This window comes from Hydra vulgaris, chromosome 13, assembly GCF_038396675.1.
Source record: "Hydra vulgaris chromosome 13, alternate assembly HydraT2T_AEP".
Classification (NCBI taxonomy): Eukaryota; Metazoa; Cnidaria; class Hydrozoa; order Anthoathecata; family Hydridae; genus Hydra; species Hydra vulgaris.
This window is the reverse complement of record NC_088932.1, coordinates 49315608-49327500: the sequence shown is the minus strand read 5'-3', so window position 1 is coordinate 49327500 and position 11893 is coordinate 49315608. Positions and strand designations below refer to the sequence as shown.

General features: G+C 28.2%; 2 protein-coding genes across 2 annotated transcripts in view; one reads left to right on the top strand and one right to left on the bottom strand.

Moving 5' to 3' along the window:
- Positions 1 to 1410: 1410 nt before the first annotated feature.
- On the bottom strand, positions 1411 to 2420 carry LOC136089969 (uncharacterized). Its single transcript, XM_065816072.1, has 3 exons — positions 2397 to 2420; positions 1954 to 2294; positions 1411 to 1867 (listed from the first exon to the last, which is right to left on the bottom strand). The coding sequence occupies exons 1-3, from the start codon at positions 2418 to 2420 to the stop codon at positions 1411 to 1413; spliced, it is 822 nt and encodes a 273-aa protein (XP_065672144.1).
- Positions 2421 to 4392: 1972 nt separating this feature from the next.
- The window catches only part of LOC136089454 (uncharacterized), a 39772-nt gene continuing 32271 nt past the window's right edge, over positions 4393 to 11893 (top strand). Inside the window, exon 1 of the mRNA XM_065815462.1 lies at positions 4393 to 4537. Coding sequence (XP_065671534.1) covers positions 4462 to 4537 — 76 coding nt within the window. The 5' untranslated portion in view covers positions 4393 to 4461. The remainder of the gene's footprint in view (positions 4538 to 11893) is intronic.

The window sequence follows — 11893 nt, the reverse complement described above, 5'->3', positions numbered from 1 at the left end:
ATTTTAAACGCTTCAGAAGAAATTTAGTTCATTGTCGTTTAGTAAAAGATTTTGCTTAAGTTTAGTTTTAAATTGATTAAGCGAAGAAAGTGGTTTAAAATCATTATTTTAAAGTGTATTCCAGAGTTTAGGTCCTCGGTTTGTGATTGAGTATTTAGTGGCAGAATAGTAGGTTTTGGATTGAGTATAGTAATTATTTGAAAATCTTGTGCTGTATATGTGATTTATTTTTTTAAATAAAGAGTTGAATAAATATGGTGCCATTTTTTTATCAAGTTTAAACATAAATATAAGAACATGATAGAGATTTAAATTATAAACGTTTAGAATATTAAGTTTACTAAAAAGTATTTTTGAATGAGAGAAGCGATTTTCATTTGTAATAATCCTAATGGCGAGTTTTTGTTTACATAGAAGTTTACTTAGCTTTGTAACATTGGTGCTGCACCAAGCAATGTTAGCATAGTTTAGGTAACAGTGTATAAATGAAAAGTATATGTATTTAAGACAAGATTGGTTTAAGACCTGTTTAGCTTTATACAGTATACCAATATTTTTAGAAACCTTATTTTCAACAACACTTATATGTTCTCTCCATGTAACATTTTCATCGAGTATTACGCCCAAAAACTTTGACGATATTAACGTTAAAATATTACTACGCTCTTTATTATTTTACTGTAAAGTAATTTTTTTTTTTTTTTTTGTGCGACGAAATCTTATCTAAAAATAAATTAAATAGCTATTAATTAAAAAGAGATCCTTGACAAAACTTTTTTAATGTTTTATTACAAAAAAAGCTATTAATAACAGAGAACATAAATATTTATGTTCCCTAATTATCCTGATAAGAGACTGGAACAAGATTTTGATATCACGTGCTTTACAACAACATTGCGAACATGTATATGTTGACACTCAGAACCTGTCAGCAAAAACGAAATTGCACGAAAAAAACAGTTGTCATCACCTTTGCATACATGCATTTTGGAAGGTACATGATTTTCTTCTCTATCAGTAAGATCTGGCATAATAAATATTTTGAGCCCTTGTTTTTCAGCTATTTTTTGGCGAATTTCTTTGGAATGATGTTTCATTAATTTGGAGTGACATTCATCATGATTATCACACTCAGTAGATAAATTACACAGTTTTGAATTACTTTTCTTTTCAACAAACGTTTTAATATGATGTAGAGAGTATTTCTTTTTTAATGTGTCGCCTTTACTGTTCCTTAATAAGCATGTTGAGTTAGATAAAATATAAAGTATCTCATATGGATCCAGCCATGAGAAAGTCATTTTCTATAATCTTTCCTTTCGCTTTTCCTATAATCTCTTTTAAAATTTCTCAAGAGTATCTTTTGACCAACAACAAATTTTGATGACGTTGCATGCTTTTTGTCATAGTCTAATTTTTGTTTTTTTGTGAAAAAACAATATTGTTCATGGCTTTTTCCTCAATTCCGCTTTTCATTTGTAAAGCTTTTCGGAAAACCTCTTTATCATATATAGGTTCATAATCATCCCCATTGAGTATATCTGTGTATATTACATCAATCGGAAGGCAAGGTTGTCGGTTATACATAAGGTAAAATGGTGAATACCCGCTTGAATCGTGCACTTTAACACGTAGATTAAAAAGGATTCCATCTAAAACTGATACCCAACCTAAAACATTTTCATTTAAGACCTTGATAATGGCTTTCTTAATTGTCTGATTCTGCCTCTCTACAAGGCCATTGGCTTGTGGATGGTAAGCCAAGGTGACAAGTTGCTGAACTCCAGTCATGTCGTGCAGTGCAATAGATACTGAATTTACGAACTCTCGACCTTGGTCATTTATTTGTATTTGAAAACAACCATGTCTGCAAATAATTTTGTGAAGAAATAATGCTACTATATTGCTCTTTTGTCAAAAAGAGGTTCAGCTTCAGTCCACTTAGAGAAATACTCAATAAGAACAATAACGTAATTGAATCCATTTAATGCAGGTAATTTAATTAAATCAACACCAACTTGCTTCATTACGTGTTGCTCTACTATAACAAGTTTTAAAGCAGGATACGCTTTAAGGTTTTTGTTAGAGGTTTTTTGATATCGTTCACATTGAGTTACATGTTTTGTAATATCCTCCACTATTAAATGCCAAAAAAAACGTGTAGAAGTTTGCTTTCTTACAGCATTAACGCCTAGGTGGCTGGCTAATGCAACAGCTTTCTCAGAAGTTCCAAGACTTTCATGGACTTCTTTAACTATGTTTAATTGCTCTTCTCGATCTATGACCACAACGACCTAGAATAAACAAAAGTTTGTTTGGAGTTATTTTATTTTTATTGTACATTATTTTGAGTTGTTTTAAAGCTATATTGAAATTTCGAATTTATGAGAATTTGCTTTGTTTTGCTTTAAAAATGTCATTTATGTTAATTCACAGTAAAGCAATCACAACTCAGAATATTGTTTAACCATTTTATTTTACTTAGATAAATCGCTTAAATTATTGAAAAACTTCTTTCCACAAAATAAATTTTCCTCACCTTGCCAATACCTTTTTAGCAATACATCAACTTATTGTCAACTATTTCAAAGTTTTTACATTGACGTTTGAAATTCGCTTTTTTCCCTCTCTCACATATATCTTCAGGAAACTTTTTTTCATTTAAATATTTCCTTATATCATTAAAGTTAATATTTGTGTAGATTTTGAAATTGTCAACTAACAAATCAGTAAAATTTTAACAAGCGCAGTAAAATTATAACTTTAATTTATTACTGCTTCATTAATATCTCGGGAATCTTTAACGGTTGAAAGTTGCCGCGCAGTAAAATTTTAACGCAGTAATTTAAAAACGTTACACCGGTTTACTGATTCGCAGAAATCTGACCTAAAAGTTAAAGCAATAATTTTTCTTGTTTTATATATATATATATATATATATATATATATATATATATATATATATATATATATATATATATATATATATATATATATATATATTATACATATATATTATACATATATATATATATATATATATATATATATATATATATATATATATATATATATATATATATATATATATATATATTATACTATATATATATATATATATATATATATATATATATATATATATATATATATATATATATATATATATATATATATATATATATATATATATATATAAATTAGTAAAAACACTTATCAAATTTTTGGTTACTTTAACACTGTGTTTCACCATCAGTAGGTTCATCAGGAAGAATAATTCTTCAAGAATGATTCTTCCAGATGAACCTACTGATGGTGAAACACAGTGTTGAAGTAATCAAAAATTAGATAAGTGTTTTTACTATTTTATTATTGCTCTGTTCTTTTAGAATATTGAGCACTCCGTTTGTAGAATACACTAACATAATTTATATATATATATATATATATATATATATATATATATATATATATATATATATATATATATATATATATATATATATATATATATATATATATATATATATATATATATATAATATATATAGATTAAACCTTATAATAGTACTCTTGCTAAATTTAGTGAAAATAGCACTATTATTAAAAAAAATTATTAATTTTGTCTCAAAATTGACCATGCTGGCCCACTAAGCAACTCTGGAGAGTTAACTAAGCAAACTAAGCAATTAGACAGATAGTTTGACTTCTAATTTAATACAGTTGCGTCAACTATTGCAAAAGCGTCGTTGGTTATATTGCTGGTCTCATTTAGTTTCAGAAACTAACGCAAAGTGCGGTAGCTAAAAATAAAATTTGCTAGGAATAGTAAACTTCTGGATTTTGAAATTAAGAAAAGACTTTTAAATACTTTTCTTAAATCAATCACATTTCATGAACTCTTTTTAATACATAATTTCAATGCATCAAAATGCTTGGTTTATCCACGGAAGAAATAAACCTATTTGAGACGTCTATTCGTATAAACAGACTTATTCATCCTTATTCAAACAAAAATTGTGAAGTTTCATTTAAAAGTTACCATATTAACAGGTTTAACAAACTTAAATATTTTACAATAGCATTATTATTTTTTTAATTATTTAACTTTACATATGTTCCTCAAAATAGTTAACAATTTTAAATTTAAATGTTAGTAAAACCAGAAAACCAGTTTCTAGGAAAAAAAAAAGGAGATACCTTGAAAAAAGTCAGAGATGTTTTGAAAAAACCAGATATATCTTGAAAAAAACATATATATAACATATATATAGGTTACCAATAATTATTGTTTTAAAACATAAATAATTAAAAAAGTATTAATAATAAAAATGCCATTCATTATCAATATAATTCCTTTTCTACCTAATTTATGTGACTTCTAAAGTTAAAAGTTGAAAGTTTGAAAACAAAAACGGAAGAAAAAAATTCGTTTCAGTTAGGACCAGACAAAACCTCATAATGAATCAAAACAAATATTTACAGCTTGACTTCGTGTTCATATTTTTTTCTAATTGCTATATCCGTGGAACACTTCGTAAGTATTTCTTTTCTATTTACTATATGCCTGGGTTACGTCGAAAATATTACTTTTTAAGTTTCAAGTTACTGTATTTCGAAGCAGTGTATATTGAATAAAATATTAGTTTACACAGTGACGCATACTAAAAGTTTCAAAAACACATAGTTTAATAGTTAAGTTTAGTGGACTACAGAATGAAGTGAAATATTTGAGTCTTTTACATAACTGTTTTGTTAATGTTACACGTTAGTTGGCGCGATTGCATTGGATTTGTCATTGGAACAATCACAATTTGCGCAAATATTTCAACGAAGAAATTCAGTTGTTGCGTGTAGCAAACGCATTTTAATATGTGGCATTTTTTGTAAAATTTTATTTCACCAACAAATATTCTTCTAACACTGTTTAGTATTACAATTTTTTTCTCTTTAGAATTTAAGTTATATTTAGATTCTATATCTTTAACATTTTACCATTATAACACAATTAGTTAATAACTCAAGGAGGATAGAGTTTTCTCAGTTTTTTTAAAGCTAAAGTTGATCTTGAATCCGTTTTTTTTTTGCAGATCTTAATATTTAGTTTTTTTTATGGAGATTAGCTGTATGAAAAATAAACAACTTTATCAGTTAGCGTAATACTAGTATGATAGCAAGAAAAAATAAGAAAGAAGAGTATATTTGTTTTCTGTTTATTTGTCCGGAAAATAATTAGAGCTGAAACGTTTAGAAATTAAATTTCTTGAAAGAAAATAAAAATCATTCTTTAACCAAGGTTTATAATAGCTATCATAACTCCTTGCTTTAACGCAATATTTTGTTGCATAAAAAAACTTTAATATAATAATAAATCTTTGTATTACCTTATAAAACTTACAATATAATGGTTGATTACTTTAATTATAAATAAATAGTAGTTTACATATGATAAGTAGGGAAGGACGCGGGTTTTTAGTTTACCACGCACAATGGTTCAGAAATGTCACTTTTGAGGAAAAAAATATATCTTTGCAAATTTTGAAGCTAAAACGCTAAAAAATTTGGTGAATGTTGATTATACCCTGGCTAACAATAACTATTACTGTAATGTTGGTTGTCATTCCTCTGAAGGACACGCCAATTACACGAAATCAAGGACAAAGGAAATAAGGAATAATAGGCATGTGATACGTATTTCTGTTAACTATAAATAGTCACCAGCATTTTTGTTTGATTGAATAAATATCAGACATGTGCAGAACACGATGAATACCTAGCGTAACATTTAACGTACTTGTTTTAGCATAACTATTTTTGAAATAGATTTTAACTAAATATTCTCTGGAGGACAAACTTTACATTTATGTCATCTTGGTAGATTGCATAAACATGTAGAGTAGCACACCAAGGTACAACACCAAGGACCAAAAAGTACGCACATAATTTGACACATGTTACATGGCAATATTCAAAGTAATTTAATAATTTCCATGATTTATGGTAAACTTAAAATATGAAAAATATTATTGTATAGAAAAACAAACTCTAAAATAACACACCAAAGACACATTACTTAACATGTAACATGCTTTTTGCATTTATATGTTTCGTAACATCGGTTGAATATTTCAATATAATATTTTTTATTAAACTATTATAATTAAATATGAGGCACCTCATAGGATAAGGGACCAAGTTTTAGAAATGGAGTTATTAGCACTACTGTATAATAAAAAGAAAAAGGATCAAAAAGAAAAAAAATTTAACTTAATATCTTTATTTTTGACCAAGTTATAGATTTTTGTGCGGGCCAACAACCGGAATAGCGTTTTTGAGAAAATTAAAGTTGAAAGTTCGCATAATTTAAAAATGTTATAAATTCAGTTTGATGAAGAAGTTAGTGGTTAAAAAACGATTTTTAAAATTTATTATGCGAGCTGAGTGTTTCTATTGCCGATAAAGAGATTTAAGTTTAGCTTTATGTGTACTTCCACATATAATATTTGCATAATTGATATGACAGTGAATAAAAGAGTAATATAATTGTGTTAATTGCTTTTTGTTTAAAATACCTCTAGATTTGCATTGAATTCCAATGTTTTTGCAACTTTATTAGAAATATTACTAATGTGTGATTTCCAAGACAGATTTTTTTCAATAAAAACTCCTAAAAATTTTGTCACTTTTTCTCTTTTGAGAATGACATTGTCTATAAAAAAGGTCAGGCATATTTACAGGGAGTATTTGTTTTTTATAGTTTGGATTGAAAAGTATCCTTTTTTTCTTTTTTTCAATATTTAAAGATATAAGCCTATTTTTTTTGAACCAATATGAAATTTCTTTAAGTTCTCTGTTCATATTATTAAAATGTATGTTTATATTTTCATGTGACTGAAACAAGTTTGTGTCGCCTGCAAAAATTATAGTCTTTAAATTGATGTTTTGTTAAGATCATTAATATATAAAATGAAAAGAAGTAGTCCAAGTATGAATCCTTGTGGGACACCATATTTTATGTTCATTAATGTTTGCGGTTTGGAATTTTTGTTAAAAACAAATTGCTTTCGATAGGAGAATTAAATTTTGAACCAACTCAGAGTTTTACCTGCTATGCCTTAACATTCATGTTTTTAAGCAAAATGTTATAATCGACCAAGACAAAAGCTTTTGACAAGTCAATGAAAACACCAAGTGTAAATTTTTGTTTTTTAAAAGATTCGTTGATGCAACGTGTAAATTGAAGAATGTTCGGTTTAGTTTTTTTTTTTAAAACAAACTAGTTTTCATAAAGGAGTTTATTGGGAAATAGGTATGTGTACATTCTGTTATACATTATTCTTTCTAATATTTTTAAAAAAACTGGAAGAACAGAAATAGGTCTGTAATTTGTTATATTGGTCAGGTCTCCTGTCTTAAAAATAGGAATTACTTTTGCTATTTTCAGAGAGTCTGGGAAAGAACCTTGTTTAATGGATGATTTAAAGATTTTTGTAGTTTTTGTAATTTCGTTTATACTTTTCGGATTTTATTTTTAAGTATTTATTAATCGACTTTTGATTTAGTTTTGAAGACTTTTTTAGCCCTTAGTTATCCAAGGAGATTCTTTGGAATTGAGATTTATTTCAGATATTGGGAAATTGGCGTCATAGATTTTGAAGAAAGTTTTTAAAAATGTGTTATAGATAATGTTTATGTTATCATTAAAGTTTATGTGATTCCAGTCCTGCTGTAAAATTTGATCTTTGAGTGATTTTAAGTTACAATTGTTAACAATTCGCTTTTTTATTGTCATTGTGCCCTCGTTTTTTATTTGATAATCTGATTTAATAGAAAAAAATATGGAAAAATGATCAGAAACATCAGTTTTTATAATTCCTTTTTCTTTTAGAGATTTATTAAAATAGTCTGCCGTTAATATATTATCAATTAAAGTCGACAAATGGTTTGTAATTCTAGTCGGTCCATCTATTATTGTTATGGTACCCATTTCAAATAAATTGTTATAAAATGTTTTTATGTTTTGGTTTTTGCTATACTCAAAACAATCTAAGTTGAAGTCCCCCTAAATATAATATTAGATTGTATTTCAAAAATTTACCAAGATTTTCTGTTCTTCCTGTTGGAGGCCTATAACAACAGCTGATAAAAATGTTTTTAGAATTTTTGTTTATTAGTTTCTATTGCTAAGATCTCTTGATCCGTATCAGAGACACACTCGTATCGCTTCTAACTTAATAGAAAATATTTTCTTTCAAATAAAAAAGTAATTTTTTGAAAACCTGGGAGAAGGAGATTAAAATTTGATTCAAAATCTATTTTAGAACACCAAGTTTCGGTTACAAATTTAAAAAATTTTCAAAATTCTTTTTTAAACTTCTAATATTCACTTAAATGACATTAAAAGAATCACTTTTATTATCCACTCCTAAAAAGTTACTAACTTCTTTTTGTTGAAAATAAGAGCATACTAATTCAGGCAAATTAATTTCGTTAAAGTAATTTATGTCTGGATTGGATTCTTCATTTCTAAATTAAAGATAAGGTTAAATTGCTAAGAGTAATTTAGAGTCTAATGTTGTTATATCAATTAAAAACAACTAAAAACTAACAAGACCGTGACAACCTACAATCAGTTGTAGTAATTTTAATTACATATAGAAATTAAATGGCAAACTTTAAAACGACGCACTCTTGACTCGGTTAAATAAAGAATATTTTTGTTTTACTGCTAAAAAAATATTTTTTATTGACTAAATAATTAAACTAGACTTAAATGCGTTTTCAAGACTCACTTTTATACAACAACTGAAAGCAAAATGACTGATATATAAATAATAAACGAGTTTCGGGTACGCCATTTTAATTCATGGAAGTTAAATTTTTTTGTTTGACCTTCAAGCGAGAATGCTTTATTGTTTAATTGCTTAAAAGCTTTATTTTTTGCCTTTTTTTATTGAGAATCTCTTATCAGATGATTTGTATATGATAAAAAATAAGATGTATATTGTTAAACACAGGCCCATCTAGAGGCTTTGCGATGCCCGGGTCCAAAAATATAAATAAGACCCTATCTTATTCCGAGTCTTAAAATTAAAAACATCAAATAAATTAGTATAGCTTTTTTTTTTTACTTTCTTTTTCATTGTATTTTAAATCGTAAACAAAATAATTATAGCATCAAGTCTTAATCGACGAAAACATTTTCCAGGCCTTCTTAGTTGCGAAATTTGAAATGACTTCATCATATAAAACATTATTGGTTAAATCAGATTCAATGGAAAGAGTCATTAAGTAGCACAATCGATGGTAGCTAACTTGCTGAAAGATCTTTCACCTTTAGATGTTGAAACAGGCAATGTTAGAAATATTCTAAGTGAAACACACACTATGAAAAACACCGAATTCAGACCCTTAGCATAAACATTATTTAAAAGACCAATAGGCTTTTCGCTGGTCAGAATAATTTTTTTTGCGGTAAAAAAATGCTGAACTTCATCAGAAAATTCGTTTTTACTTAAGTCTTCTGGGTAAAGCATTGCCAAACCTTCAGCTTTTAGCCGCAATTCCTTGTCTGTTAGAGATTTATGTCCAGACCAAAGAATGGAAAACTTGTTATACTCATCTTTGATTACTTTAATTAATGATCTAATTTGACTAGTTAAATTGTCGAGTGCAACATTAAACACATGACATTCAAAGCTTTTTGAAGCTTCTTCATGGTTCTAACCATCAGTTTCATCGAGGAAAGTCTAGCGTTTTCGCATTCTCTTCGAAGCAAATATGGTCTCATCAGATTAAAATTTCTTTGCAACTTCTGTTGCCTCTACCAAAATTTTGTCCCAAGATAAACGAATTCAATCCAGATCCATCAAAAGACCATTTAAAATCTTCAATTCATCATCAAGAGTAAGTTGAGTGGATTGAAGCAGAAGACTCACGTTGTTAACTGCTATCAAACATTTAAGCCAAAAAGTGGTGAAAACAATAAAGTCAAAAGAACTCATCCATTTAATTAGGTCATGGAATTCGTTACTACTTTCGCCTGGAAGGTTCAAGTCTTTAAGACTATGTAATGACTTTAAGATCTCTAGGCTTTGTTCAGGTGGTTTGACTGCTTCTATCCTTAAGCTCCATCGTGTAGCAGAAAGTTTATGTAATCATATTCCTGTCTCCTCTAGAAGAATTTTCCAATGAACTGGGTTGCATCTAAAGAGATTGTATAACTTTTGGATATTTCTAAAATAGGATTTGACAAGAGCTGATAATTCAACAGCGTGTACCCCACATAAATTTTAACTGTGAGCAGAGCAAGGAATGAAAATTGCTTGTGGATTATTCTATCTAATCAAAGCTTAAACTCCATTATAGACACTTGCCATATTAGCGCCATTGTCGTAACCTTGACCCCGACAATTTTTTATTTCAAGCTCATTTTCTTTCAACACATTTAATATCAAACTTGCTATATCAACTCCCTTTTTCTTTTCAAAGTCTTCTAGCTTAAGGAACCTTTCTTTTTCTCCCACTGCTGATTACTCCTGAAATGCAAAAATCTAAAAACGAAAGTAATTTGCTCGCTAAGGGAAAAATCGGGAGTGCTGTCAGTAACGATGGTGAAATATATTGATTTCTTGATATCTTGAACAACTTCTCGAACCACTAATTTCCGCACTCTTCGATAAATTCAATATGTGATCTCCACGATAAGTAATGAGCTTGCATGCGTTTTTCTTCTTCTTGGTGTCTAGCAATAAGATGCAAATGATCTTGTAACGTTTTGTTGTGATGAGCAATTAATTCGAGCGCACCAAGAAAGTTTCCATTCCCATTTTTACATAACTTTTGATTAAATCCTTAGAGCAAACAAAAAATAATAAAATTAGTAATCTATATTTATATCCCATTATAACTTACAGTTTCGATTTTTAAATACAAATAAATTAATGAAAAATATAGTTTAAAATTCGGTAACAATATTCTCACCCCTAAAAGCTAAATTGTCACGTCTAGATTGACCTGTAAAATTACTTTTCATTGCTTTGTTTCATCTCCAATTTTTTTTTTAATTGGTGATCAATGGGCTTTTGACTTTTTTAAGTGAATGGTAGTTGTTTTCCATTCGAGGTGATAGCTACGGTGAATTTCGCTTTGTTGATGACTTTTAATGCGATCTGAAAGTTTTCTCCAATTTCCATATAAACCTCCATTCCAGGGCGACAAACTGGATTGAACACCGGGTCTAGTTAAATTGGGAGATCCAAAAAGGGAGCAAGGTAAACAAAAGAGCCTTGGTACAGCCTTACTCCAAACGAGCCAATCTTTTCTAACTTTTTATCAGTTTCTTTGTTCCTCTACAAAGAAGCAGGTAGGAAACTTGCGTTCCTAGTGATCTCTTGGAAAATTTCTTGGATTTAGAAAAGGTCCCATCAAAATTATATTTGTTCGATCAGTGTCTGATATTGATTTCCATAGAGCAGGATCATTAGAAGTTGGTATAGTTGTTGTACCAAGATCACTTGTATATTTGTTCGTCATTTTCACAATTAACTACTACATCCAACTGATTTTGTTTTAAAGGTGATAACGTTTTTCACGATTCATCGATGTTATCGACAAAAAAATATTTTTCGAAATTATGACAAGCAGGAAACTCATTGAAGTCATTGATATCGATATCTATTTGATCAAACTATAAAGAAATATTTAACAGCACTATTTTACTTTTCTTTTTATAGAACTTCATAAGATCAAAAAATAATTCAACTACCTGCTTGACTTTTTCTTCATTTTTGGTTCAACAAACGCAATCTAAGAGCGTTCGTTTGTTTTTGCTTTCGTTTTCTTTACGCGTCATGGCTCTTTTGCTCCCAGCAGCTCCAGACACTTGGTTCAA

Excerpts from the sequence above, each read along its gene's own strand:
- LOC136089969 (XM_065816072.1), bottom strand. The coding sequence starts at position 2,420 with ATGACATTTTTAAAGCAAAACAAA. Across the intron at positions 2,295-2,396 it reads CATTTTTAAAGCAAAACAAA|GTCGTTGTGGTCATAGATCG; the intron begins GCAAATTCTCAT and ends TGTTTATTCTAG. Across the intron at positions 1,868-1,953 it reads TACGTTATTGTTCTTATTGA|ACATGGTTGTTTTCAAATAC; the intron begins GTATTTCTCTAA and ends AATTATTTGCAG.